At 43.2% G+C, this 27,256-nt stretch overlaps 1 protein-coding gene and 1 pseudogene across 1 annotated transcript in view; both read left to right on the forward strand.

Moving 5' to 3' along the window:
* Positions 1–802: 802 nt before the first annotated feature.
* LOC147894019 (putative pentatricopeptide repeat-containing protein At3g05240) overlaps positions 803–27,256 on the forward strand; it is a 28,707-nt gene continuing 2,253 nt past the window's right edge. Inside the window, exons 1-4 of the mRNA XM_087386591.1 lie at positions 803–1,058; positions 1,287–1,367; positions 1,486–1,637; positions 15,148–16,872. Of these exons, the coding sequence (XP_087242717.1) occupies positions 965–1,058; positions 1,287–1,367; positions 1,486–1,637; positions 15,148–16,872 (2,052 nt within the window). The 5' untranslated portion in view covers positions 803–964. The remainder of the gene's footprint in view (positions 1,059–1,286; positions 1,368–1,485; positions 1,638–15,147; positions 16,873–27,256) is intronic.
* Positions 23,933–25,882, forward strand: LOC147894020 (uncharacterized; annotated as a pseudogene).

Consider the following 27,256-nt stretch of genomic DNA (forward strand, 5'->3'; position numbering starts at 1 on the left):
AACACATGCTTTTTTAATCTCCACCATGCTCATCAACCTTGAAAAGAAAGAATAAGAAGGCCAATTACAAATCTTTCAAGAAAGGCCAAAGCTTGAATAAAGAAATCGGAATCCCAATAGAAAGAACAAAGAAATTCAAATTCATTGCTACTTGTATCCATGGAATCCCTAGATCCTTTCGGTCCATCTCCATAACTCGCCTTACATTCACTCGCCATAGTACTAAACGCTTTCTTGCAAGAACCACAGACACAAAACAAGATACGCAACAAGCACGAGGCCACAAACCAAAAGGACCAATCGTCGAAGATGTCTTCTTCTTATAGAACCAAGCGGAAGTCTCCCGATTTAGACAGGCAAAGATGGGCCTGGGAGGTTCGTCGCCCATACCCCTGTGCATCCTTCCACCAATGTGGTTGCCCAGTTTCCTTCCTGACTGAGAAATACTTCGTCATAAACATGGTTTCTTCATGGTAGACACATGTGTACCGGCACATAGATCCAAAGGCATGGGCAAAGAGAACGTACACGAAGGAGGGCGGTTAGGAATTGGCCACCAAGAGGAGATTGCCATGTGGTGGGAAGCACGAGCCATATCAAATGGCGTCATTGCAGCATGCATGCATGCGAAATCCCAAGCCGGGGACTTGGACAGCAACAAACTGGTACAACGAATCCCCCAATCGCCATGTTGTTCACCCCCACTAAAACCACGTCATTTCCATAATAAACTATTTCCAGAAAACAGCAATGAAAAGGTGAGACAAGAATCGAGGGGATACAAATTATCGAGAAGCGCAACCATACCAGTACAGCGTGGGTGCTTATTATTAAGAGCTGATAAGGGAACAAACATTACCTCCACGTGGGTGCGAGTAGTCTCTTTTTGGTAACAAGAAAGAGGCACCCTCACCGCTAATAAGACCGATGTAAACATCTACCACTCCCCGTACGAGAATTAATCATGGCCGCCATACTGCGGTTGGCGTCAGTGCACACAACAGCAAGCACCAAACTTGAATGCCGGCCGCGTTTCTCTACTCCCGTCTCTTCACAAGGTCACTAGTGCATCATCGTTGTGTTGATCTTCTAACCACGCCTCATTTTCCAAGCTTTATTAGTCTCGGTATCTTCTGCAAATGTGTCGATTCGTCTTAAGTTGTTGCCGATGTAATTCAATAAACGTTTGGCTCAAGTATTTTCTCGAGTGCTCTTCAAGCACTTATCCAGCTGGGGCGTCATAAATGCTTCTGTTCTCTTATATGCTGGCTAGTGGAAACGTCCAGGGTGCAATGAATTTCGAGCCAACATTCAGTGGCGCCCTAGCATTCAACGTTGTTCGCTTGTTTGTCAAGCTGGAGAAAAAGGTGCTCTAGTGTAACTCATTTTTTAATGCGTTTTTTCGTCCAGCCGGCTTGTTGAACTTTCACTTTTGCGCTATTCACCTTGTGCGAGCTGATGTTTCATAACTCACTATTTTTGCAGACAAAATAGATTCTGCCAGGAAAACGCAGCTGCAAGCTACAGACCTTTTGGCTGAGCTGTTAAAGACGGAAAATCCAGAACTTGTCGCTAAAAAGCATGTCGATTCTTTGACGCAGGACTTCTTCATGGTGGCATCGACGTATTTGTCCATGGTAGGCTTTGGAACACGAATCTTAAATTGTCAGAAGTCTTCAAGAGCTTAGGAGCATATGACTCCTTCCTCATCTAACAGTGGACAGTGCTACATTTTGCATGTACGAAGCTTGTGTTCCTCCGTATGCTACATTTTGAGACGTATCTCCTCATTAAAGAATGGTATTATAGGGAAAGGGAAGGGAAAAGACAGCAATGTCCCGCAAATGGTCTGTAAAAATAGGTGAATCGTGTAGGATGCTTGTGGGAAGTGGGTCATGATGCCAGGCTTGAGATTGTGTCTCCTAGCAAGACTCTTGAGAACACAGAGAACACATATGTAGGGTATGAGGGAGATCTGTGTCTCTTGGCACTTCTAAAACATCTTATAGACATTCTAAGTGCATGTTCTTTATAGAAATCATCCAAGAATATGGCTAAGAATGCATCAATGCGCTCTTAGAAGGATCCATTATGAAGTACTCTTGGAACATGGCCAGTGCATTCTTCAACCCAAATGGCATCACTTTGCTTGAGTATGCTCCCTATTTGATATTGAAGGGCATATTCTCTTGCTCTTCTTTGTCTTGCATGATTTTTTTGTACCCGTTGTATCCATCCATGAATGAATACATCTTGTTTCCCACCAATACTTGATCCAAGATGCTATCTATGAAAATGAATGGGTCTTTGATCATTTGTTTGTTGAGCTTTTAGTAGTCAATGCAAACTCTCAACTTGTCTTTTTTCTTTGTCTCAATTACAATCAGAAACAACCAATTCTTTGATCAACCTAGTAGATAAATCCTACCCTTACTAGTTTGGACTTCACCAACTTGGCATAGTTGGGGTCCATTCGGTACCTTTGTTCCCAATTGGCTTTCCCATGTTAATACATCTTTATACTCTAAGAAAAGTTCTTGGGCTCTCTCAAGGAATTTATCAAGTAGTTCTTTGTTGATTTGGATTAATTTTGATTTTTTTCGTGAACCTGCATTGATTTCTTAGATGGCTTGCCATTTTGTATTTTGGCCACTACCATTAACTCAGCTGATTCAATAGGCTAGTCCTTCTCGGGCTGCCCTTTGTCCCTCTTCATCCCCATTGAAGCCTTTTGGGAAGGGCTTGTTGGGTTTTTGGTCTTCCACTAGCATCTTGGTGTGGCTACCTAGATTGCATCAATCATTGCAATGCACACGATGTTTGGGGCTAGTAGCTTATCTTTAATTTTCATGATGTATTTCTCTTCCATCTCCAAGAATTTAGGTTTACATTGCTTTTAATCAGTATTCACCATGCTCTCGTCGTGTCTGATGTCACATCCCCAATTGTGTAGTCCATAGCACCTTTCATCCATGGTAGTCCTAATAGCATGGGGTATCGTTGCTCATTCTCCATCTTGACCATGATGAATGTGTCCATGAAGTATGCTCCATTGATTTGATACAGAGTTCCCTAAGCATACCCCTTGGCATCACCAACCTTTGATCGACCATATGAATTTTGAAGAGAGAATTCTTCAATTTTTTTTCAGCTTGAGTCTCCTTTAGACTTCCTCAGAGATGATGTTTACTTAAGAGCCTTCATCAATGAGAAATCCATTCACCATATGGTTTTGTATTTTGGCATTGACGTGGGGCAATTCTTCATCCAAAATAACGTTTTGTCATCTATACCCTTGTGGTCAATAGCTTCGTGGGGCAGTAGGTTGTCCATGGATTGCCAAGGATTGGAACAAGTTTGCACAATGGAGAGGAGTTCGAGTATTTGGACTATCCAAATTATGAAATTTTAGTTCCTAAAATTTCTCCCAGGTTGTTTTGATTCGATTAGGCCCTTCTACATAGTCTTCACTCATAGATTTGTTTCTATTGTTTTGTTAACTACTTGTTGGTTCCTCCAACTGGTCATTCATTGCTTGAAGACTTGATGGCTCCCTTAGCTTGACAAGGGATCCTTTTTGTTTGAAGGATTGTATGATCTTCTCCATCATTTTCTTATCTTCTTTCTAGTGAATCCTTAGTTGGTTGGCTTCTTTGGGATTATTTGGGCTTGGCCTTTTGATCTTATGAACACTTGCACATCCACTTCCATGAGCACCACTCTTGCTATCAATGCACGTCCCTTTTGCGGGCTGTTTTTCTACATAGGCTTTGGTTGAATTATACATAATTTTCGGCGGATTCCAGTCTTGTTTTACCCTAAGGCTCACTAAGTTTCACCTGGAGAATTTAGATGTCCTTCATGTATACTCTAGTAAGCATTCTGACTATGCGGTGGCACACCGTGCTCTGAGTTCTATCTCCGTTTTGTAACTTTTCTTTTCTTTAATTCAATTCCTATTTTTTTGCTTTGGGGGAAAAAGAACAAGGTGAATGATAATAAATCATTCATAAGGCGTGCTGGAGATTCGAATAGCAAAAGAGGACGGAGATGATGGAGAGAGAGAGAGAGAGACTCTGAAAATGTGGAGGAGAAAAATAGCAAGAAAGAATCGTGAATTTTTTAAAATAAAAAATGGCAATTTTCACTGCCGCATCGCCTTCGCCTTCACGTAGGCCTTCCCGTGGCACGCCAAAAACTTAGATTTAAGGCAACATGGAATCCACAACCCACACTACAAACTGGTTTTGGTGAAGCCCATCACTTCAAATAATATGAATTCTCGAATTTAGGCCAAACCATTGTTTCCCTTCGTGGGTGCTTTTGCAGTGGCAGTGGCAATTCAAGCTGCTTCTTGATGCGTTTGGAAAAATGCATAAAATGGTGGCCTGTATAAAGAGAGGTATTCGACTAAAGATTGCAGGAACATGCCATTAAAAAACTGGTATACAGTGAATGAATGGTCGAAATTTTGCGGATATAAATAGCTTCCATCAGCGGGAATGACACAGCAGCTGGGGAAATGAAAGGACATTTGTCTGTAGACTATAGTTGTATGACATGGAATCCTGTTGTACGAAGGGTACGTTCCTTCTTCCTTACATTTAAAAGTTAAATATCTTATGAAGCTCTAACTCAAAAGCAAATGTCTTACATTGCAGAAAACTTGGTTTTCTCAGCTTTGAGTGTACTGGCTTCTTTTGTTTGTATCAGCTTTGAGTGCACTTGCCTCGGCTGCTTACTCTTCGTGAATTGGATAGCGTTTTCCATTCTGGGCTATAGCAGCCAACTCAGTTTCTTGTTGGCGGTTCTTGGCTTGCTAGACGTAGCTGCCCATGCTCACGGTTTAGAGGGTCTATTATTGGGGTTGGTGCAGGTCAGTTTGATGGCTCAACAGCAGATGACGAAAGGACACGACAGAAATTCTTCAATTGGTTTTACTTTTACAATTTCCTCTTTTTCCTGATCGGACTGACGGTAATCGTGTAAATCCAGTCTCAGATTAGTTGGAGACTCGGGTACCTGATTTTAACCATCACCATGAGGGTCTCTATTCTTCTACTCGTGGGTGGCTCGCACTTATGTAGGCATGCTTCAGTCAAAGCAATCCAACAGAACTGTACCAAACTGACAATCTCCCTGCTCAACCATACCCATCAAAACATTTAGCCTCACAATGTTCCTAAGCAAAGAAAGAGTCGTTCATTGGTCCCTACCGTCAAGCATTGGAAAAGCTCAAAGCATTTTGCTTTGTAACTTCAGCCACTTTGTCAGTTGCTGATCTGTAATTCCATGGTAAAGAAAAGAATCAAGCTCAGTGCACAAGGTGGAAGAACGGGCAGTCTTTCTTTCCATGCCATGCAATATTGTGGCAATGGAAACAATGGTGGCTGCTTCTTTTTGTTTCCATAATGCCTGCTTTACCTTTTTCATTTGGAGTCATCTTGGGCTAAGACTCCTTTTTCTGACCAGCTGACTGTTGTTTGTCTTTCTTCTAGAAGCTATTGTCCTTTTGCTGAGAGCCTTTACCCACGAGGATTGTAGACTGCTGCGGGGCTTTGGCTCTTGGTTGGACCTACTTAGGCTTTCTCGTGTTCAGCATCATTTCTTGATTCTAAGTTAGAGTAAGCGCATTCTCGTAGGTCAGAAGGTCAAACTTCCAGACATGGAAGTGAATCTTGGACTCCAATCTCCAAATGAAATTGGTTTAGCTTATTGGTCTTGGACACACCTAATTGCTAGGCCAGGGTAATAAGCTTATTGTTATAGGTTAACATCGCATACCATTTTGGGTGAGACGAGAAAACTCATCCTCCGGGCTCAGCAAGTACTAAGTAGTAGAAACTGAGCTTGGAGGTCGGTTACAAACGTATCCCACTTGAAACTTGTGACATGTGTGGTTGAATTAGTATAATTACTAGATCAATCTTGCCACTAGGTCACCGTCTCACCGGTCAGATGAGGGGTAGCTAGGTGGAATTTGCCTTGCTCGTTCGTTGTGAATACGAGCTAGCGGAAAATGAGCTACAAATTGATGAATAAATTGCAAAATGATTGAATGTGGTCATACTTATTGTCGTATTTCTTAAAGTTCGGAGTGGACCGAGTGAGTGGAGTAACCTTTGGTGTTTTTGAACCCGAGGGGAAAGCAATGCTCATGCTAGCTTGCAGAGTGGCCAATATCCGTTTATGCTGGAGCAACATGGCTTCCCAATCGAGTCATTGTTGCTTCTCGGCTTAGGACATCTCGTCACGTTCAAGTGTCGCCTCTTGTTTGTGCTCCTCGAGCATCAACAAGAGTAGTTTTTCGAATTCTGAGAGTCCCTTGCCTTCTTCAGGTTATTCCTTCTTTGTAGTTTGTTTTTCTTCGTGATGTTTCTGTGTCTCCTCCAGCTACTTGTCTTTTTCACCCAGTTGCCATGAAGTCTCTTCAAGCTGGGCCGAGAGGAGTCGATTTTGTTCTGAGCTTCTCCATCGTCGCTTGAGTGCTGGGTGGTAGCATACTTTCTTTGTCTTCTGGTAGTCCAAATTTTGCTCCTCCTCTCTCCTCTACTGCACCATGATGCTAGGCTACGTGTCCTTTCCGGATCTCAACAAGACCATGCACTCGTAGTAGTCAAGTTGGATTACAGACTGAAGCTTTGATACCAATGTAGCATGCAACAGTTAATGATCATGTAATCGTAGTGAGACCTTCTTTAAACCTTCGTGCGAGGCGTATGCGTATGCACCATAGAGGAAAAGAGAGAGATTAGAGCGAGAGAGAGAATGTAGACAACACCAGATTGGGTACTTATACCCACTGCGGACCCCCTTCCCCAAACAGGGAAGAATTTACTTTATACTTGGAGAATTGCAAAATATACAAATAACATTCCTTCAGAGAGCACGGCATGCAACTCTGAGGATGACCCTTTGACACTGAGAGCTGACCCACGAATGCCTGAAGAGCAACCCAATCTCAACCAAGACCAACATTGCCCACACCGAAGATGTAGACCAATGAACAAGGCTATCCAAAAGGCTTGTGCTGTCCTTGGGCATGCAGTGGAGCTGCGTGATTGAGAGAGCTGAAGGGAAGTCAGAAATCTGAGATATGGAGCTCAAGAGATCTATATGGAAGCTGAGAGAAAGCTCAGTGAAAGAGCTGAAAAGAGAGCTTTGTGAACTGTAAAAGAAAACTGCAAAGAGCTAGTGAAACAACCACCAAACCTCCCTCCGTTCGCTGGTCCAAGTCCTGCCGAAGTGCTGCGTATACCCCCAAGGTCAGGCTAAGCTGAGTGGCTAAGGTTTGCTGCTGTTCAGGGCCAGATCTGGAGGGCACAGGGGCTGCTCTTAGGGCTGGCTGTGAGCTGAGGAAAGTGCTGAAGGCTGAGTGAGGGAAAAGGAGGGCAAAAGACCCTTTATATAGGTTGGGAACCAGCCAACCTTGGGCCAACAAAACTAATGAAACCGGCCTTTAATCACTTAGAGGGCAATGGAACTAAACCTTTAATTACTTCAGCACTTATTTACAGCTCACAAAGCATATATCACAACCATTAACCATTGCATGATCACCATTTGGCATTTACCCATTTGTTCACAAACAAAACCACTGAAAAAGGGATGGACGCTAGAATGCCCTTGCTGAACAAACATAGACAAGTGCACCCGATTGGCCCCAAACACCGTGGCGCCCCTTTCGGTATTTCTTTATATTTCATGATGAAATGATTACAAGTTGCATCTGGGAGACCTTCCCTGCAATTGAGCATGCAGTCCCAATTCACTGAGCCTTTGCAAGGCTTTCAAGCATAGAACACCATCACATAAGTGCACTTAACCCATAGGCTCAATCCAAAGGCATTCTCTTTTTTGAGTGCAATTCCATTGGTTGTCCAAATGCAATCACAGTGCACCCCAGCTGCACTCTCTTTGAGTGGTTTCCAGATGGCATTCATGAAGCTCACCAAGCCTTAAAAACTCGAACCAAGTCTTCAATCGCTAAGAGGACATAGTAGCCAATGCCCAATTGCATTCTCAGCCAAAGAAGAGTACACAGGCATGAAGAAAGAACATTTACAAGAGCCGACCAGTAAGAATTTCACTGAAAAATCCGAAAAGAAGCACTTCTATCACGAAGAAGTGGGAGTTCTTGGGCTCAAAAGAAGCGTGCTTCAGAGGGGAATGCATTGAGAAGGTTTTGGAGAAGTTTCATCGCCGGAAAGTTTTCCAAAACTGAGAAAAACCAGTCAACCAGCGCATGGGACCACTTGAAATTCAACAGAAAGCTGTAGCTTTGCAAGAGGAGAGGCCCAGGAGGTTGTAGAAGAAAAAAGGTTCAAAAAAAGCCACTTTTGCAAATTCGACCAGGTTTTGGAGAAGTTTCATCGCCGGAAAGTCCTCCAAAATTGAGAAAAACCAGTCAACCAGCGCATGGGACCACTCGAAATTCAATAGAAAGTTGTAGCTTTGTAAGAGGAGAGGCCCAGGAGGTTGTAGAAGCAAAAAGGTTCAGAAAAAGCCACTTTTGCAAATTCGACCAGCAAAAGAAGTGCTCACCTCTGCCCGTTCTACCAAACGCACGGAGTACTACGAAGGGGAGGCAGAGGGGAAGCCATCGGGCCAAACAGTAGTCGAGGAACCCAAACGGGTGAGGAGTTGTGAAGAAAATCGGAATTCAGCTAAAGGAGGCTGAAAAACCAGTCCAAAATCTCAACAAAGGGAGAAGATGAGAGAGAAAACCACACATGTGAAGTTTAGAAGGCCAAGGAAGATCCAGGAATGGCAAAGGAGCATGTAGAAGGCACTAGAGCCACCTGGAACTCTAGGGGGGCCACTGAAGGTACATGGCCCTCTAGGGGGCCGAGTAAAAATGCCACGTCATCATTTTTCAACAACCACTCTTTTAATTCCTAGAATGCCTTTGGGCCTAGGGATTAATTATGCTTATGTGCTAGGTACCATGCTGCGTTTAATTACACATTATTAAGCCCACGCTTGGACTTTTAAAACCAAACTTGTCACAGTCTTGTAGTACATTAAAGTACTTAGAATTTCACGCCCCCGTGACAAAAACTGATTGACTGGTCGGTTTGGCCGATCAGCCTGTTGTTCCTTGCCTATAAAACCAAGCCCTTTTGGGCCATTTCAGGAAGGCCTTGGGGGCTGCCTATGCAAGGTGCTCCACTTGCCCTCCTTCCAGATTGTGTGTTGCCCTTGGGATTTCCTTATGGGGATCCTATCATGGGTTGCCACTCATTCTGCCTAATCCTAAGGAGGACATACATTAAGCTATTGTTCTCCAGTGGGTACTAGTGAACAAGGACTTGACTTTTGACTTGACCTAAAGCTAAGAGATTGACCTATGTAGCTTGTGCCTGACTATCCTTGGACAAGGGCTCACAATGGGGTCACGGCATATGACAAAATATCCTATAATAGGGAACTATTCGCACTTTGTCGATGAAGCCAATTGTCACCTTAGGGTGCATGTGACACAAGCTAGCCCAACAAGTACTCACTACATGAAGTTAGTAATATTTTCTTTCTGTGGTTGTGAGGGATCACTATTAGTTGATAGTGATCGCTAGTCCCATAGATCCTAAGGGATCTCATGTGGACTATAATACAATTTTATCATATCATCTCTCTCTCTCTCTCTCTCTCTCTCTCTCTCTCTCTCTCTCTTATGCAAAGAGCACTTAGAAGACATGGTGACTATATGCAAAGATGATCCACATAAAAGGTATATATGGATCAAGGTCAAAACGCAGTCAATGCCACTATTTATTGCAGGATGCTATATCCCACATCAAGACTACCCATTTTATCAAAGGTTTGGTAAAGATGCATCAGATCCATATGGAGACCTATGCTTGGATGTGGCACATTTCAGACTTCAAGGACGTGTGATGGTGCTGGGTGATATGAATGCGCGTATAGGGGACACACAATTTCAGCCCCTCACAGAGCATGAGTACAACAAAGAAGAGGAAATGCACATAGATCATAGTTGGTGCCGTCATTCACATGATAAGAAGGCCAATGCACATGGTGACGCATTAACCAGCATGATCAATGGCCTCCGTTTGATCGTGATGAATGGGGCAGGTTTATACCCACAGACAGGGATACCAACATGCTTCCCACCTAGTGGAGGATCTAGTGTAATAGATTATGCATTGATCTCGCTCGATGCAATACATCTTGTGACTGATTTTACAATCGGTTCTAAGTACCCGGAATCAGATCACACCCCCCTCTATGTTGAGATGCATATGCCTCATCAAGCAGAACTTGCAAAGCAAATAGCTGAACATTGGACCTTCCGACTATGCCTAGATCAAAGAGAGAAATATGCTGATGTTGTTGACGAATTAATGAAGGATATATGCAAATTAAATTGGGATGAAACAAGAAGAGTTTTGCTCTCAGCAGGAGAAATTGCGTTAGGCAAGAAAAAGAGTGGTAAAGCATGCAGGAAGGGTCTGCCACAAAATAAATGGTTTGATAAGGATTGCAAAGTGGCCAGGATAAAGTTGAAACTAATGATAGATGATGAGGAACGTAAAAAAGCAAAAAGGCTCTTCCATACACTCACTCGAAGAAAGAAGGAAATATTTACTGGAAAAGGAATGGGAAGACGCTATCGATTTTGCTAAAAACCCAAAGGGGACATGGAGACGCACTAAAGGTAGACCAAGAGACATAATAGGGGACTTCACAGAGGAAGAAATGCTGCAATATGTCAAACAATTGTATGTGCACACCCAAGCCCCACCTATGACAGCATAGATAGTTCATTATAATGGCCCAAACGTCTTTTCATTGGATGATGTGAATGAAGGGCTGAAGAAGATGGCTAATGGAAAAGCATCGGACATAGTGCAATTGAGTGCAGAACTTATAAAATGGACAAATGAATACACACGAAGATGCCTAGTAGGGCTACTCAATGATGCAATGCTCAATGGTTTTCCACCCGAATGGCAAGAGAATTGGATAAAGCCACTTTACAAAGGAGGGACGCAATCAACTTACCAATTATAGAACCATAATGGTGAGCTCCACAATGGCAAAACTGTTTAGCACAATAATTGAGTCAGAACTCAGCCTATGGGCAGAGTTGCATAAAAAAAGGGCCATTGGACAAGCAGGCTTTAGGAAAGCTCACAGCACTGTGGATCATCTGGTCACTATACGAGTTTTAATGGAGGAGAGTAGGCTACAAGGCAAAACCCTTTTTTGTTGCTTTATAGATTTTAAGAAAGCATTCGATATGGTGCCCAGAAACAGTTTATGGGAGAGAATGTTGCAGTTGGAAGTACCACACCAACTCAGGATAGCAGTTTTCAGGCTATATGAGAAGGTAACATGCCAACTCAAGGGAAAAAATGGGCCATCAACAGCATTCTACAGCAATATGGGGGTGAAACAGGGATGCCCACTGTCACCTACATTGTTTGGCTTATGCATTGATAGACTAGAAGAATCGGTCGAGGAGACACTACAAGAAAAGAGCATAGACAGCCCCCAAATCTTGGGATATGCTGTATTACTGCTGTTGTATGCAGATGATGTTGTTTTCTTCTCACACACAGCAGAAAAGGTGGGATGGACGATGCATGTACTTCATAAATTTTGTGTGGAAAGTGGCTTCGCTGTTAATGTCAATAAAACAAAGATGATGATAGTCAAAACAGTACAGCCAGCAAACACACCAAATATTATGTACAATGGCCAGCAAATTGAAAGAGTGCAAACTTTCAAATACCTAGGGGTGGATATACCAGCAAATCACAGGTGGAGTGATTGTGTTCAAAGAAGGATTGATGCAGGGTGGGGTAAGTACTATCAGTTTGAGAATGATTGCAGGAATAGTGACACTATAAGATGGGGTATTAGACAAATCCTTTTTGATGCATATGTTGTACAGACAGTGTTATATGGGGTGGAAGTTTGGGGAGGAAGTATCTCAGCATCAAAATGGGATGATATTGAGAAGATGCAAAAATCATTCATCAGAAGGCACTTGGGAATCAAAATTACCACACCCTACTCAATCATGCTTCTAGAGATTGGCACCAAACCAATTGAAATAAGGGCATTGGAAAGAGTTTTCAAATACATCAAGAAGGTCAAGGCCATGGATATACACAGACTACCAAGAAAGGCATGGGAAGCAAGTAGAAGACTTCAAAAAACAAATAAGAGTAAGATATTATCCTCAGGATGGTGGCTAGATATTCATGGCTGGTTCCAAAGGTGGGAAGTTGCCTCATATTTAGATAGCCCCTCAGACAAAATGGATGAGGAGGCACTGCAAAAAGCGCTCCTTGAAGCATTGCATCATAAATGGCAATCAGCTAAGAAAAGAGCTAAGTTTGAATACTATTGCCAACATATTAGTCCCAGCGGTTGGAGCACATATGCTCAAGCAAAGGACAATGTTCAAAGATACATAAGCATGCCCATACCTATTAATGTCAGGCGTAATATTGCAAGTATGCGTACTTGTTCTCATATGCTAGAGGTGGAGAGAGGAGCCTGGGGAGATACTTCAAGAGATCGACGAATTTGCCAAATGTGTGATTTGCAGGACGTGGAGACAGAAGCACATGTTTTATTGACATGCCCATAGTATGCCCACATAAGGAAAGATTTTTAGAATGTCGTAGAGAGGCACTCAAATCTTGTGAGCCTACTCACGCATGTACATCCTCCTATCTTGGGCACATATATTGGTAGGATTCTTAAGCACTGAGAACAATGCACGATGTCGTAGGCTATAAAGCAGTGATACTATGTTACTTTATCGCCCCTTCCTCTTTGGAGGACAGAGACTCCTTTTTTGTATCTTCTCTGATCAGATGAGGTCCCATGGGTCGTTTTTCGGCCCCCAGAGGACGATAATACAACATTCTATTCTATTCTATTCTCTCACCCATAAAGCCCTTTCTCATCTATGTCTATGCTTCCTCGATGAGCTTCTTTCTCTCTATAATTTACTTTTCTTCCATGAGTGGTCTTGGAGCTCTATCTTTCTCTTGAGTGTATGAAACTTCTTCTCCCCTCTTATATTTACAGCATATTTAATTGTATTTGAGGGCAAATTAGTATGGAAAGAGGGCAATTTCTATGATTGTTCCACTTTGTTGGTGTAATGCTTATAACATTTCGCTCGGTGATCTGATTTCAGTGAAATTTATACTAGCACAAAGGTCTCTTTAAGGCGCATCTACCTATGTCTTCAGTTTTGTGATCGGATAATAAAAGTGAAGTGTGTAAGTCTCTATGTATGACTGTCTATTCTTGCGGCTTTTTTAACCCTCTTTTAGTAAAATGGCCATAATCTTTCAAACGCGTCTCATCTATGAAAGTGCGTTGAAATATGAGTTACAAGCATACGTTTCTAACGTTTTCTCGAAATCAGCCCATCCAAACAAATCAGCCTCTTCACCTCCTGAATACATCTTGATTCTTGTCATATTAAGCTGTATTTCAAAATGACATTTCCCTTCTCTTTAGGATGGTTCTACTAAGCAAAATCATGGCCTCTCCTGATCCTTTGCTTCTTCCCATCTTAAACTATAATATGACTTCGGGTGTGAACAATTTTATCCTTATTTGAGAGAAGAAAGAAAATAAGGTGTGTTATTGTTACTCTTGCATGAATGTTAATAGTTTCTCTCTTGTCATGGAGAGTTTTGCATGAGAGATGTGAGGATGTTAGTTAGATTAGAGATATCTTTTGCCTTGTTGCCAAGATGAAATCTATTTGTGAGGAGTATTGTGCCCTAATCATGTGTCATTGAGGAGATAAGGGGCCCAACGGAGGAACCAATTAGGATGCAGTGTCATTAGGCTAGTTGACAATGGACATTGAGATCGAGCGGTAGGAGGTTAGGGCATGCTCAATCTCTTTGGGCATTTGTCTATAGGTGCTCTGCAATGGCCACGATCATTTAGTGTGATGTAAAGGCCTTTTCATAAAAAAGTTTCTTCAATGAAAAAGACTTCTATAAAGTATGAAAGAAATCCCCAAGATGTGAGTACTCAAGGTAACAATACATCTTGTGTAGCATGAGGAAAAACCGGAGAGGGTCAACCCTGCTCCACAAGAAAGCTTGGTAAAGATCGTGAGATGAGGCTAAAAGTGCCACCTCAAAGCTGTAGTGACTTCCAAGAAGAAGGGACAATGACTTCATTTATTGAGGAAAATTTTCTTTTGGCAAAGCCCTAGAAGACCTTTGCATACTGGACCAAATGACCATTAAAGTGTTGTACCGTGTCTGTCAAACTACGGTCATGGTGTGAGAAGGATGGACCTTGGAACAATCAAGTGCCTGTGTGCATCTAGATTTTTAGATATGCCAAGCTGAAATGTTTGCTATGATCTCCTAGCATGTGTCCATTGAGGCATGTGCAAGCCTATAAGGAGAGGATGGAACGACATCTAGAGAGCATAACTCAACCAATGACATCAAACCAAAAACGTCCAAGAGGAGCTATGCATCTCATAGAACACCGGAGTCCCCAACAGAGAGAGCTAAGCCACTGAGCCCCAAGTGATGAAGGAACGGGAGGAAGCAAATGCACTCAAAAGGTTCGAAATCCCTTCTAGACAACCTTGGCCTGTATGCAATCCTAAAGGCAATGCTGCATGAATGACTCAGCAGACATTGGTAAGAAGAAGGAACCCCGTGCCATCTGTCATCTATAAGGACCCAGTCGAAGGGTAAGGCTGCATCAATCTACTCAATTCTCCTTCTGCTTCCTTTGATTTGACTAAGCATTTGAATTCTGCGATCATCCGGAAGTTTTTGAAAGCCTTCCATGACACCACAAAGGAAGAAGGGCTTCTCTCCCAACCAGACCACTCCATGTAACTAGAAACGCCTAGGAGTCTGCCATGATAATCAAGAATAATATCATTCCACATGACAGGCTGCCTATCAATCTCTTCTTGTGAGTAGGGAGGGATCCTCTCCTGAATTCTGCCTGAAGCTCTCAGAATGGCAGCCATGAAACGATGCTGTTTTTGTGATTTCTTTGTAGGAAGTTTTACTTTTGCTTTCAAACTCACACTCTTAGCCCTGAGTTTGAACTTACAGTGGTGCATAATTTTTAAACTTAGTTAAAGATATTCGCGTTTTGGAACAGGTTTACAAGGCACTTCAGGCCATTGATTTGGTTGAACAGCAAGGACTGCATCTATCGTGGCATCATTTATGCGATCTTCTACAGGGATGTGCTAGGCAAAAAAATCTCACAGCTGGCAGGGGCGTCCATTCCTTGTTTCTTTTCAAGGGAAACCTCTATCTTTCCATTCCCCAAGATTATCTGATCCGCCTTTTTGTCTCCTGTGGTAGCTTGTTGGAAGCAAATCTGGTGTTTTGCAAGGTTGAAAAGCCAACTGTCTATACATGGCATGCAATTATATCAGCCCATGCCACACATGGAGACAACGATATGGCTCTTGTGTTGTATCAGAAGATGCAACAGAATGGCATAATTCCAGACAAGTTTGTATTCACATGTGTTTTGAAAGCTTGTGGCAGCATGAGAGCCATAGGAAAAGGGAAAGATATACATAATCAGATCATTAGGACTGGACTACAATCAGATGTGGCAGTTGGAAATGCTCTTGTGGATATGTATGCCAAATGTGGCAGACTGGACAAGGCCTTCAAAGTATTTGATGAATTACCAAATCGAAATGTGGTATCATGGGGTGCAATGATTGCAGGGTATGCTGAGCATGGCCATGGGCTTCGTGCTCTCAAACTCTTTAAAAAAATGCAAGAGGAAGGCATAAAGCCCAACATAGTCACATTTTTATGCACTTTGAAAGCATGTGGGAGCATAGGAGCCATAGGTCAGGGAAAGATTTTGCACGACGAGATTATCATGAGTGGGTTTGAATCCGATGTTCTTCTTGGGAGCAACCTCATAGACATGTATGCCAAGTGTGGGAGCTTGGAGGATGCACGAAAAGTATTCGACAAATTGTGCAATCGGAATATTGTGTCGTGGGGCACCATGATTGCAGCATATGCCCAGCTTGATGATGGTTTTCTTGCGCTTGAACTTTTTGCGAAAATGGAGCAAGAGGGCATAAAAGCTGACAGAGGCACTTTTTTATGTACTTTGAAGGCATGTAGCAGTATAGGAGCCTTGGAGCAAGGTAAGTTGATACAGGATCAGGTTATTAAGAGTGGATTTGCAGATGTAGCTGTTGCAAGTGCCCTTGTTGACATGTATGCCAAATGTGGGAGCTTGCCAGAAGCTCGCAAATTGTTTTACAGTTTCCAGAATCGAGACATCATGTCATGGGGTGCAATGATTGGAGGATATGCTCAGAATGGGAATTGCAGGCTTGCTGTTCAATGCCTTGAAGACATGCAAGCGCAGGGATTCAAACCAAATGCTATGATTTACACCAGTGTTATGTCGGCCTGCTGTCATGCACACTATGGAGACGAAGGCCGCTGGTACTTCAAATCAATGGTAGAAGATTGTGGCATCACACCGAGTGTTGAGCACTTCAACTGCATGGTTGATCTTCTTGGCTGTACAGGATGCTTGGAAGAAGCAGAACAGTTAATCGCAACAATGCCAGTTCCACCTGATATCACCAGTTGGACTGCTTTGCTTTCTTCATGCAAAACGTATGGCAATGTGAAACTAGGAATGCAATGCTTTTACCAAGTTGTCCAGCTAGATCCCAACGTTGCTTCGGTGTACGTGCTCATGTCCAATATCTATGCTGATGCTCAGATGTGGGATGAGGCTAACAAAGTGAGGGAGCTGAGAAAGCTCGGCAGTGCATGGAAGAAACCTGGAAAGGCCTCAATTGAGGTTAACAGCAATTTAGATTCGTTTGCGGTGGGAGACAAGACCCACCCACAGAAATACCTAATCTATGATAATTTAATAAGGAAAATAAAACTAATCAAGGAGGCAGGCCATGTGCCACAATTGGATTTAGTCTTGGAGTTAGATAATGATAAGGAAGATTAAAAGCTGGCACTATTCGGGCTTCTCTATACTATGTTCATTCTATGCCCCACAAGGCCCCCAGAAAATAGAGTTTGTGATTTTTTTTTAAAAGTGTTTGTAAATAGTTCAAAAGGTTATATTATCGTCACAAGGTATACAATACAGTCTTAAGATATGGGGAAAATTTTCAACTTTACAAGTCAGAAAACCTTCCGCACTTCAAAATCTCCATTTAAGGAGAGATCCATGTATTTAAAGGGAGAGCACACCCTGTTGGACAACAAAAGGCCATAGAACATGGCATCCACATGTCATGGCAAGGACGAGTGTTCATTTCAGGGGAACTTTCATCACTTGCCAACTTGGAAAAGGAAGTTCCCACAGCTATAGCTCACCAAAACTCAGCAATTTTGCTAATTTGGGACGATCCTACTCCCATCTGTGCTTTCTTGGGACAATCTCCCCCATTTTCTGGGGGAGGACCTAGTCTCCGTTTGGGGCTATAAAAGGAGCGAGCCCTTGCATTAAGTGCACCTCCCCCCCCCCCCCCTCATTTCGGCTTTTATGGAACTCCTCCTCCTTGGAGACCCGTTGCCTTTGAGCTTCCTTCCCTCTTTGAGCCTTTTCTGTCCTCATAGTGGTGCTACTACTCCCTCTCTACCTCCTTTTGGAGCAGTAACATAGCCAGCCATATGATCCATCCTCTGTTCAGTTTGTAGCCAATTATATGCTCCATCTACAGTTAGCTTGCAGCCAGTTATGTACCTCATGTTACATCCAGTTATGATCAGCTCTCCTAAGCTCAGTAATTGCAACCAGCATCCAGCCAAGTACAGCCCGTAAAAACTAGCTCCTAAACTCTCTCTCTCAGCCCAGCCTACAGCCCCCGCCATCACACTATGGGGGTGCATCCCCCCCGCCCCCCCCTTGCAGGTCGAGGGGCCTCTCTAGCCCCCTTTGCAGCTCACGAAGGAATCTTAGGCCCCCTCAGCCGTTGGCAGGCTGTCTCGCCCATATTTGGTCCATCTATCCCTCCCCGACTGTGCGGGGGGCTGCTGTACAAGCACAAGCCCATACGGGCTGCCTTCAAAGTCCTGGTGCCTGCCCTTTTCAGCCTTCAAGACAGCTGTCCGAACCAAGAAAGGGCCCCAGAGCCCTCTCGAATCCCCTCCTGCAGCACACATCAAGCCGATTTTGAGAGGGATCTGCAAATCAGAAACAAAAGCAGGACATTAACAAAGGAGTACAAAACAGATCAGCATATTCACAAATTCAAAATTTTGAATCCTAGCAAGACTCTTGAGAACACAGAGAACACACATATGTAGGGTATGAGGGAGATCTGTGTCTTTTGGCACTTCTAAACATCTTATAGACATTCTAAGTGCATGTTCTTTGTAGAAATCATCCAAGAATATGGCTAAGAATGCATCAATGCACTCCTAGAAGGATCCATTATGAAGCACTGCTGGAACATGGCCAGTGCATTCTTCAACCCAAATGGCATCACTTTGCTTGAGTATGCTCCCTATTTGATGTTGAAGGGCATATTCTCTTGCTCTTCTTGGTCTTGCATGATTTTTTTGTACCCGTTGTATCCATCCATGAATGAATACATCTCTTTCCCCACCAATACCTGATCCAAGATGCTATCTATGAAAAGGAATGGGTTTTTGATTATCTGTTTGTGAGCTTTTAGTAGTCAATGCAAACTCTCAACTTGCCCTTTTTCTTTGTCTCAATTACAATCAGAAACAACCAATCCTTTGGTCAACCTAGTAGATAAATCCTACCCTTACTAGTTTGGACTTCATCAACTTGGCATAGTTAGGATTCATTCAGTACCTTTGTTCCCAATTGGCTTAATGTTGAGAATGAGAGAAATTTGATTTTGTAACTTCAAGTCTATGTATTCCCATGTTAATACATCTTTATACTTTAGAAAAAGTTCTTGGGCTCTCTCAAGGAATTCATCAAGTAGTTCTTTGTTGATTTGGATCAATTTTGATTTTTTTCGTGAACCTGCATTGATTTCTTAGATGGCTTGCCATTTTGTATTTTGGCTACTACCATTAACTCAGCTGATTCAATAGGCTAGTCCTTCTCGGGCTGCCCTTTGTCCCTCTTCATCCTCATTGAAGCCTTTTGGAAAGGGCTTCTTGGGTTTTTGGTCTTCCACTAGCATCTTGGTGTGGCTACCTAGATTGCATTAATCATTGCAATGCACATAATGTTGGGGGCTAGTAGCTTATCTTTAATTTCCAAGATGTATTTCTCTTCCAACTTCAAGAATTTAGGTTTACATTGCTTTTAAATTGTGCTTTATTCATCAGTATTTACCATGCTCTTGTCATGTCTGATGTCACATCCCCAATTGTGTAGTCCATAGCACCTTTCATCCTTGTTAGTCCCAATAGCATGGGATATCGTTGCTCATTCTCCATCTTGACCATGATGAATGTGCCCACGAAGTATGCTCCATTGATTTGATAAAGAGTTCCCTAAGCATACCCCTCGGCATCACAAACCTTTGATCGACCATATGAATTTTGAAGAGAGAATTCTTCAAATTTTTTCCAGCTTGAGTCTCCTTTAGGCTTCCTCAGAGATGATGTTTACTCAAGAGCCTTCATCAATGAGAAATCCATTACCATATGGTTTTGTATTTTGACATTGATGTGGGGCAATTCTTCATCCAAAATAACGTTTTGTCACCTGTACCCTTGTGGTTAATAGCTTCGTGGGGCAGTAGATTGTCCATGGATTGCCAAGGATTGGAACAAGTTTGCACAATGGAGAGGAGTTTGAGTATTTGGACTATCAAAATTATGAAATTTTAGTTCCTAAAATTTCTCCCAGGTTGTTTTGATTCGATTAGGCCTTTCTACATAGTCTTCACTCATAGATTTGTTTCTATTGTTTTATTAACTACTTGTTGGTTTCTCAATTGGTCATTCATTTCTTGAAGACTTGATGGCTCCCTTGGCTTGACAAGGGATCCTTTTTGTTTGAGGGATTGTATGATCTTCTCCACCATTTTCTTATCTTCTTTCTAGTGAATCCTTAGTTGGTTGGCTTCTTTGGGATCATTTGGTCTTGGCCTTTTGATCTTATGAACACTTGCGCATCTACTTCCATGAGTACCACTCTTGCTATCAATGCACGGTCATATTGGTTGCATGTCTTTTGTAGCATATCCATCTACTTCTACAATGAACATTTTCTCTTGGAGTGGCCTTTCTTCCCTTTTTTGAGATTTTGGACTAGTTTTTCAGCCTCCTTTAGCCGAATTCCAATTTTCTTCATAACTCCTTACCCGTTTGGATTCCTCGACTACTGTTTTGCCCGATGGCTTCCCCTTTGCCTCCCCTTCGCAGTGATATGCTTTTTCCTATGTGCGTTTGGTAGAATGGGCAAATTTGAGCACTCTTTTTGCTGGTCGAATTTGTAAAAGTGGCTTTTTCTGAACCTTTTTGCTTCTATAACCTCTTGGGTCTCTCCTCTTGCAAAGCTACATCTTTCTGTTAAATTTCGAGTTGTCCCACACGCTACTCGAAGAGAAAATGCTGTTTGTAGAAGAAGTAGATGGATATGCTACAAAAGGCGTACGATCAATATGACCGTGCATTGATTGCAAGAGTGGTGCTCATGGAAGTGGATGCGCAAGTGTTCATAAGATCAAAAGGCCAAGACCAAATGATCCCAAAGAAGCCAACCAACTAAGGATTCACTAGAAAGAAGATAAGAAAATGGTGAAGAAGATCATACAATCCCTCAAATAAAAAGGATCCCTTGTCAAGCTAAGGAGCCATCAAGTCTTCATGTAATGAATGACCAGTTGGAGGAACCAACAAGTAGTTAACAAAACAATAGAAACAAATCTATGAGTGAAGACTATGTAGAAGAGCCTAATTGAATCAAAACAACCCGGGAGAAATTTTAGGATCTAAAATTTCATAATTTTGATAGTTGAAATACTCGAACTCCTCTTCATTGTGCAAACTTGTTCCAATCCTTGGCAATCCATGGACAACCTATTGTCCCAGGAAGCTATTGACTACAAGGATATAGGTGACAAAACGATGATTTGGGATGAAGAATTGCCCCACGTTTATGCCAAAATACAATTGGTGTTGTCCAAACTAGTAAGGGTAGGATTTATCTACTAGGTTGACCAAAGGATTGGTTGTTTCTGATTGTAATTAAGACAAAGAAAAAGGGCAAGTTGAGAGTTTGCATTGACTACTAAAAGCTTAACGAACAGATGATCAAAGACCCATTCCTTTTCATAGATAGCATCTTGGATCAGGTATTGGTGGGGAACGAGATGTATTCATTCATGGATGGATACAACGGGTACAAAAGAATCATGCAAGACAAAGAAGAGCAAGATAATATGCCCTTCAACATCAAATAGGGAGCATACTCAAGCAAAGTGATGCCATTTGGGTTAAAGAATGCACTGGCCATGTTCCAGCAATGCTTCATAATGGATCTTTCTAGGAGTGCATTGATGCATTCTTAGCCATATTCTTGGATGATTTCTACAAAGAACATGCACTTGGAATGTCTGTAAGGTGTTTTAGAAGTGCGAAGAGACACACATCTCCCTCATACCCTACATATGTGTGTTCTCTGTGTTCTCAAGAGTCTTGCTAGGAGACACAATCTCAAGCCTAGCATCATGACCCATGTCCCACGTGAGTAGGACATGGGGGCAGATGACTGTGAGGGGGAGGGAACACAAGGGACTGTTATGGCTGCAGGACAGCAGCATAGAGGGCTGTATGGCAGGCCACAAAGGGCAGGGACAGCAAGCTTACTAAACCCCGTGGCAGCCCCTTATATAGACTGCCCAGGGGGGTTGTTTGGGGCAGAAAAGGGCCGACTGGCAGGTCAGCCAGCCATCTTGAAAACAGACCCCTGGGTCGACCACCTCTTGGAGCTGCAGGTCCCCTATACGCTCCCTATAAATACCCCCTTCCCCGTCAATTCTCTGGATTCCTCAATCGGCACTACTGACACTTGGTATGCTACCTCATAGCTTCAAGGGATTCATCACCATTGTGGCAGCCAGAGAAAGGACCAAGCCCCTAACATTTGAAGAGCTTTGGGCCCTTGCTACTGTGGGAGGGGTCTCGGGAGAAGTAGTACAACAAGGACAACGATAAAGCACTTTTGGCAAAGGACAGCTCGGTAAGGGCAAGCCGAAGGACTCCAAAGGCAAGGCCAAAGACTCATAGAAGAAGAAGAAGGTAAAATGTTTCTACTGTGAGGAGCTCGGCCATTATGCAAAGGATTGCCAGAAGAAGAAGGAAGATCAAAAGAAAAGGGAGTCCAAGAGCAAGGAGAAGCCAAAGACAGACTCGGCCAATGTCACTATAGGAGAGCTCTTCTTGTGCATCGAGCACTGCTCCTCTCATGTAGCGAGTGATAACAAGGAGGGTTGGTATGTGGACAATGGCGCTTCAAAACACATGTCCACCAGGAAAGAGTGGCTCAAGACTATGGAGGGGACCCATCCCGACTCCAAGGTAATTGAGGGGGACTGTTGGACATGCCATGTGAAGGGTACAGGTAGTATTCCGTTCATCACCACAATGGGTGAAGAAAAGGTAATACCCGGTTTTCTATATGTTCCTAATCTTTGCAAGAATCTATTCTCCGTGAATTAGATGGATAAGCATAAGATGCTAGTACTCTTCTAGAATGGGGAAGTCATCGTCACATCCAAGGAAAATTGGTGGCCCAAGGTGTCCAGGAAAATAGTTTATACTGGTTACATGCCTCAGTCATACATGATCCTCAGTCATACATGGGGACCACAGGTACTCAAAGTTGTGGCATGAAAGGTTTGGTTATGCCAATTACGGCACTCTGACAGGAATGCAAAAGTCGAAGATGGTGGAGGGACTGCCACCTATCGCAGGCACAGATAAAGTTTGTCAGACTTGCTTGGAGGGCAAGTAGCAGTCGGAGAGATTCCCACAGGAGGCTACATCGAGGGCTAAGTGACCATTGGAGCTACTCCACTCTGACATTGTTTGGGTATTCCAGTGAGTCAGTGGACACTTGTGGTTGGCTGGAGAGTGTGTGGTCCTGCAAGGGCTGCTAGTAACAGCTCCTGAATTCTAATGCAGGTGTTTGCACTGAGAATGGATGCCAATGGTCACATGGGTGTGAGAGCAGAGCCGTGTAGGGCTAATGTGTTGTGATACTGATGCCTACTGAGAGTGGGAAGAGCACTGAATGTGCGTGAGTTTGTACTCATTGTGTAATCTACTTGTGGGACTCTTAAATTAATGAAGAAATACCGAAAGGGGTGCCAAGGATTTGGTGCCAGTCTGTGTCTTTGTACTTGAGCACGATCGCTCTAGCTCCCCCTATCTGTGTTTGGAGTGTTTGCTATCTTAATGTGAAGGCTTTTGGCTGATTAGTTGTTTTACCACAATCTTGTTGGCCTTGAGACTGGTTTCATGGTTCTGTGTCCGAGACATCACCATCTTCTTAAGGAGGTGAGCATGTGATCGTCTCTAGTAAAGTGTTGCTTGCTGTGATTTGAGTACAGCGAGAAGAAAATCAGCAAATATGTCTTTGACAGATAATGATTGGGATATATTAAGGGGCAGTCCTCCCAGGATGAGCAAGAAGAGGATGACCAAAATGTTGAGGCACAGCAGTGGTAAATCTTTTTGGTGTGAGTGCCTCTCAATCAAAAGGGTCAAAAGAGGCTGAGAATGCAGAGGATGCCGATGCTTTCTTTAAGGCATAGTTAGTGAGTGCTGTGGGAGCACACACGCAGCTCACACAGGACCCAAGATTCTTTGAGTTTATGCAGACTCCTTTGAGGTCTAAGGAAAGGAAGAAGCATTCTTATGTAGGGGAGCCTTGTGGATTTCAAAAACAGTCATTTGGTCTGAATCCATTGGATGGACAGCCTCCGATAATGCCAAATGTACAGGGAGTTCCAGAGCAGCATCCCTTAGGTCCTGGTGTAGTTATGCATGGCCAAGGGACTGATTTTCAGAATTTAAATCAAGGGCAGCAGTTTTTCCTCAACCCTTTATCCATCCAGGGTATTTTGGTGGGGGTTCAGTATTTCAAGCAATGGCTGGTCAAGTTAATGATGGTCAAGGAATGCTTGGAAATTACCCTCTGGGTTTTCAGCCATGGATGCAATGCAATGTATCTGGGAATATGCAGCCCGCAATGCGTAACATGATGTATGGCAATATTGGCATGCAGCCGGGAATGCAAAGCAGGGATCTTTAGAGCTCCTACAAGTATGTTTAGTATGCCTAGGGCTGGTTTGAGAAATCCTCTAATGGATAGTGGCACTAGAGGACTAGAAAAAATGCAATCCAGCCTCCATTTTTGCAGCCACCTGTGTATGACAATCTGACACCCAAAGGAAAGGTAAAGATTACAAGGAGGGTGGCACAAGAGTGAAGTTTGAGACCCCTTTAATGGGGCTCAGGATAGGTTGAAGGCTTTAACTTTTGTGCAGCAGTTTGATGCAGCGTTCTTGGGGGGGAAGTTCACCGAGTCATCAAAAATGCAAAAGGCAGCCACCTTCCTGAAGGGGAATGCGCTACAATGGTGGACAAATTTGCTGCTCCAAAATAGAGCACCCACTAGTTGGGTTCAGTTTAAGCAAGTGTTTTCAACTACTTGGTTGATCACTACCTTTGAGGTAGATGTTGTGACAGCATGGCACAAGTTGGATGCAGCTCACAGTAATAATTTGGAAGAATACAACAAAAAGTTTTAGGAAGCTCTCTTGCCAGTCAGCTCTTATAGGCATGTGCCCTTGTTAGAACAGATTGAAAAATATTGTTGTGGGCTGCCAAAGGAAATTAGGGACTACTGTACTAAAACAAGGGCTACAAACATGTCTCAACTCATTGAGAATGCTACCACAGGTCTCAACTCATTAAGAATGCTACCACAGCTGATGCATTGCTGTTGGGAAACACCAGCGGGTATAAAAGCAGTAAGTCCGAGAATTTCAAGAAAGTAGGGAAGCCAGAGAATGCTTTGAAGCCTCCTTTCAACAAAGGGAAGAAGCGTGATAGGCCAGGTTCTAATTCGTTGTCAAGGAAGGCCTTGATGGAGGCTAACAAATGCTTTCACTGTAAAGAAGAGGGCCATATGGCACGAGGTTGCCCAAAACACAAGCTTAAAGGAAAAATGGATGATAGGGAAGAGCAAAAAGGCAAGAAGCCCAAATGATCTGCAGGGTTAATGCCTGATGTTATCAATGAGCAGCCTAATGGCAATGTTACAAAGCTTTGCAGGGCATGGGGCAAAGTGAGGGATCAGATGACATTCTCGTGCAAATTTTCTCACTCCAGAATTGGCAGGAAAACTTGGAATCCATGCAGAGGAGATGGGGCCTATTAGTGAGGCAGGCTTGGCTTGTCCTGTGAGAATGCTTTGAAGCCTCCTTTCAACAAAGGGAAGAAGTGTGATGGGCCAGGTTCTAATTCGTTGTCAAGGAAATCCTTGATGGAGGCTAACAAATGCTTTCACTGTAGAGAAGAGGGCCATATGGCATGAGGTTGTCCAAAATGCAAGCTTAAAGGAAAAATGGATGATAGGGAAGAGCAAAAAGGCAAGAAGCCCAAATGATCTGCAGGGTTAATGCCTGATGTTATCAATGAGCAGCCTAATGGCAATGTTACAAAGCTTTGCAGGGCATGGGGCAAAGTGAGGGATTAGATGACATTCTCGTGCAAATTTTCTCACTCCAGAATTGGCAGGAAAACTTGGAATCCATGCAGAGGAGATGGGGCCTATGAGTGAGGCAGGCTTGGCTTGTCTTGTGTTCAGCACTCCAGTTACCCCTATCATTGGAAAGCTCCGATTGCATATACAGAGCACTTGCTGTATATGAGTATATCATCAAAGAAAATGAGGACAGATTTGTAGAGATAGAGATGTCCGATCTTGTTCATGAGTGCTTGGGAAGCATTAGTGAGGCCAAATGCCATGACCTTGAACTGATATAGACACGTTCAGTTCTGAAGCTGTTTTTGGCTCATCCTTCTCTTCCATTCTTCTTTGATGGTAGCCTGATGTTAGGTTTATCTTTGTAAAGTACTTGCCTCCTCTTAGCTCATCTGATAAATAATCAATTCTCGGGATAGGAAGCTGTTCATCCTATATGAGCCTTCCTTCTTCTTTACCAAGAGAACTGAGGAAGCAAAAGGAGTCCTGACACCTCCTCTCAGCTTGTGATAGCCTATAGGTGCTTTGTTGACTGTGCCCCCCCCCCCCCCCCTAAGAAAAGACTTGTATTAACGATGAAGTACATCATGCATGGCATGAACAAAAGACCACCCAGAGTGGGTCAACATAAAACCTCAGTACAAACTGGAAAGAAACCAAGGAAGCGGCTGAAAGTGCCACCTCAATCCTGCTATAGACTTTGAGAAGAAGGGAAGCCCCTCTGTTCCCTAAGGAAAATATCCCTCATGGCAGAAGCTGTCCGGGAGGAACCTTGCATGGTCGCCCAACTGGCCATTAAAGTATGTATGGTATCCATCCAAATATTGTCCAGGATGGACCTGAGATCCATCCAATGCCTCTACGCATCTGGCTTTGACCCGGGCTGAAGGTTAATTGCATGGTCCACATCTCTCTTAGGTGGTAAGTGATGAGGAAGATCAGCAAAAAACATCGCTCTAGCAACTCCTGCATGGCCCGTCCTCCACCAACAGTCCATTGCTTTCCTCTGTTTTAGCTAAATGTACAGCATAGAATCCACAATCGCTCTTGAGGTCTCTCGCTAATTTTCTAGATGATATAACTGTCAATTTAGGAGGTTTGAAGCCCATAAGTCAGACCTGTTTTCCAGAATGCAAAAACTTCATATACAACTTGCCTAAATCCATAGAGAACTCTCTTTAGGTCCTCAGCCATTCACAGCCCAATATAATATCAATAGGTCCCATATCCAAAGCAAGTATATCACCCATAAAGGTATAGTCTTCAGAGAGCTTAATTTGAGTGGCTTGGCAACATTGTTTGCTGGAGTGCTTCACATTAGCCACTTCAACCTTAAGCCCATGATCCAATGTAGATGGGTTCAATTTCACTGCTTGGACAGATTTGGGTCAATGAAGTTATGGGTGCTACCACTATCAACCAAGATGTGGAGAGGTCTGCCATTAACCATCCCCTTCAATCTAAGAGTTTGGGCATCTCTAGAGCCCATTATAGCCTTTGGAGAGATGCTGTACAAGATAGATTGAGTGTCCCAAAACAC

This window comes from Dipteris shenzhenensis, chromosome 15, assembly GCF_047967505.1.
Source record: "Dipteris shenzhenensis isolate YYH24624 ecotype China chromosome 15, Dip_SZ_1.0, whole genome shotgun sequence".
NCBI classification, from domain to species: domain Eukaryota; kingdom Viridiplantae; phylum Streptophyta; class Polypodiopsida; order Gleicheniales; family Dipteridaceae; genus Dipteris; species Dipteris shenzhenensis.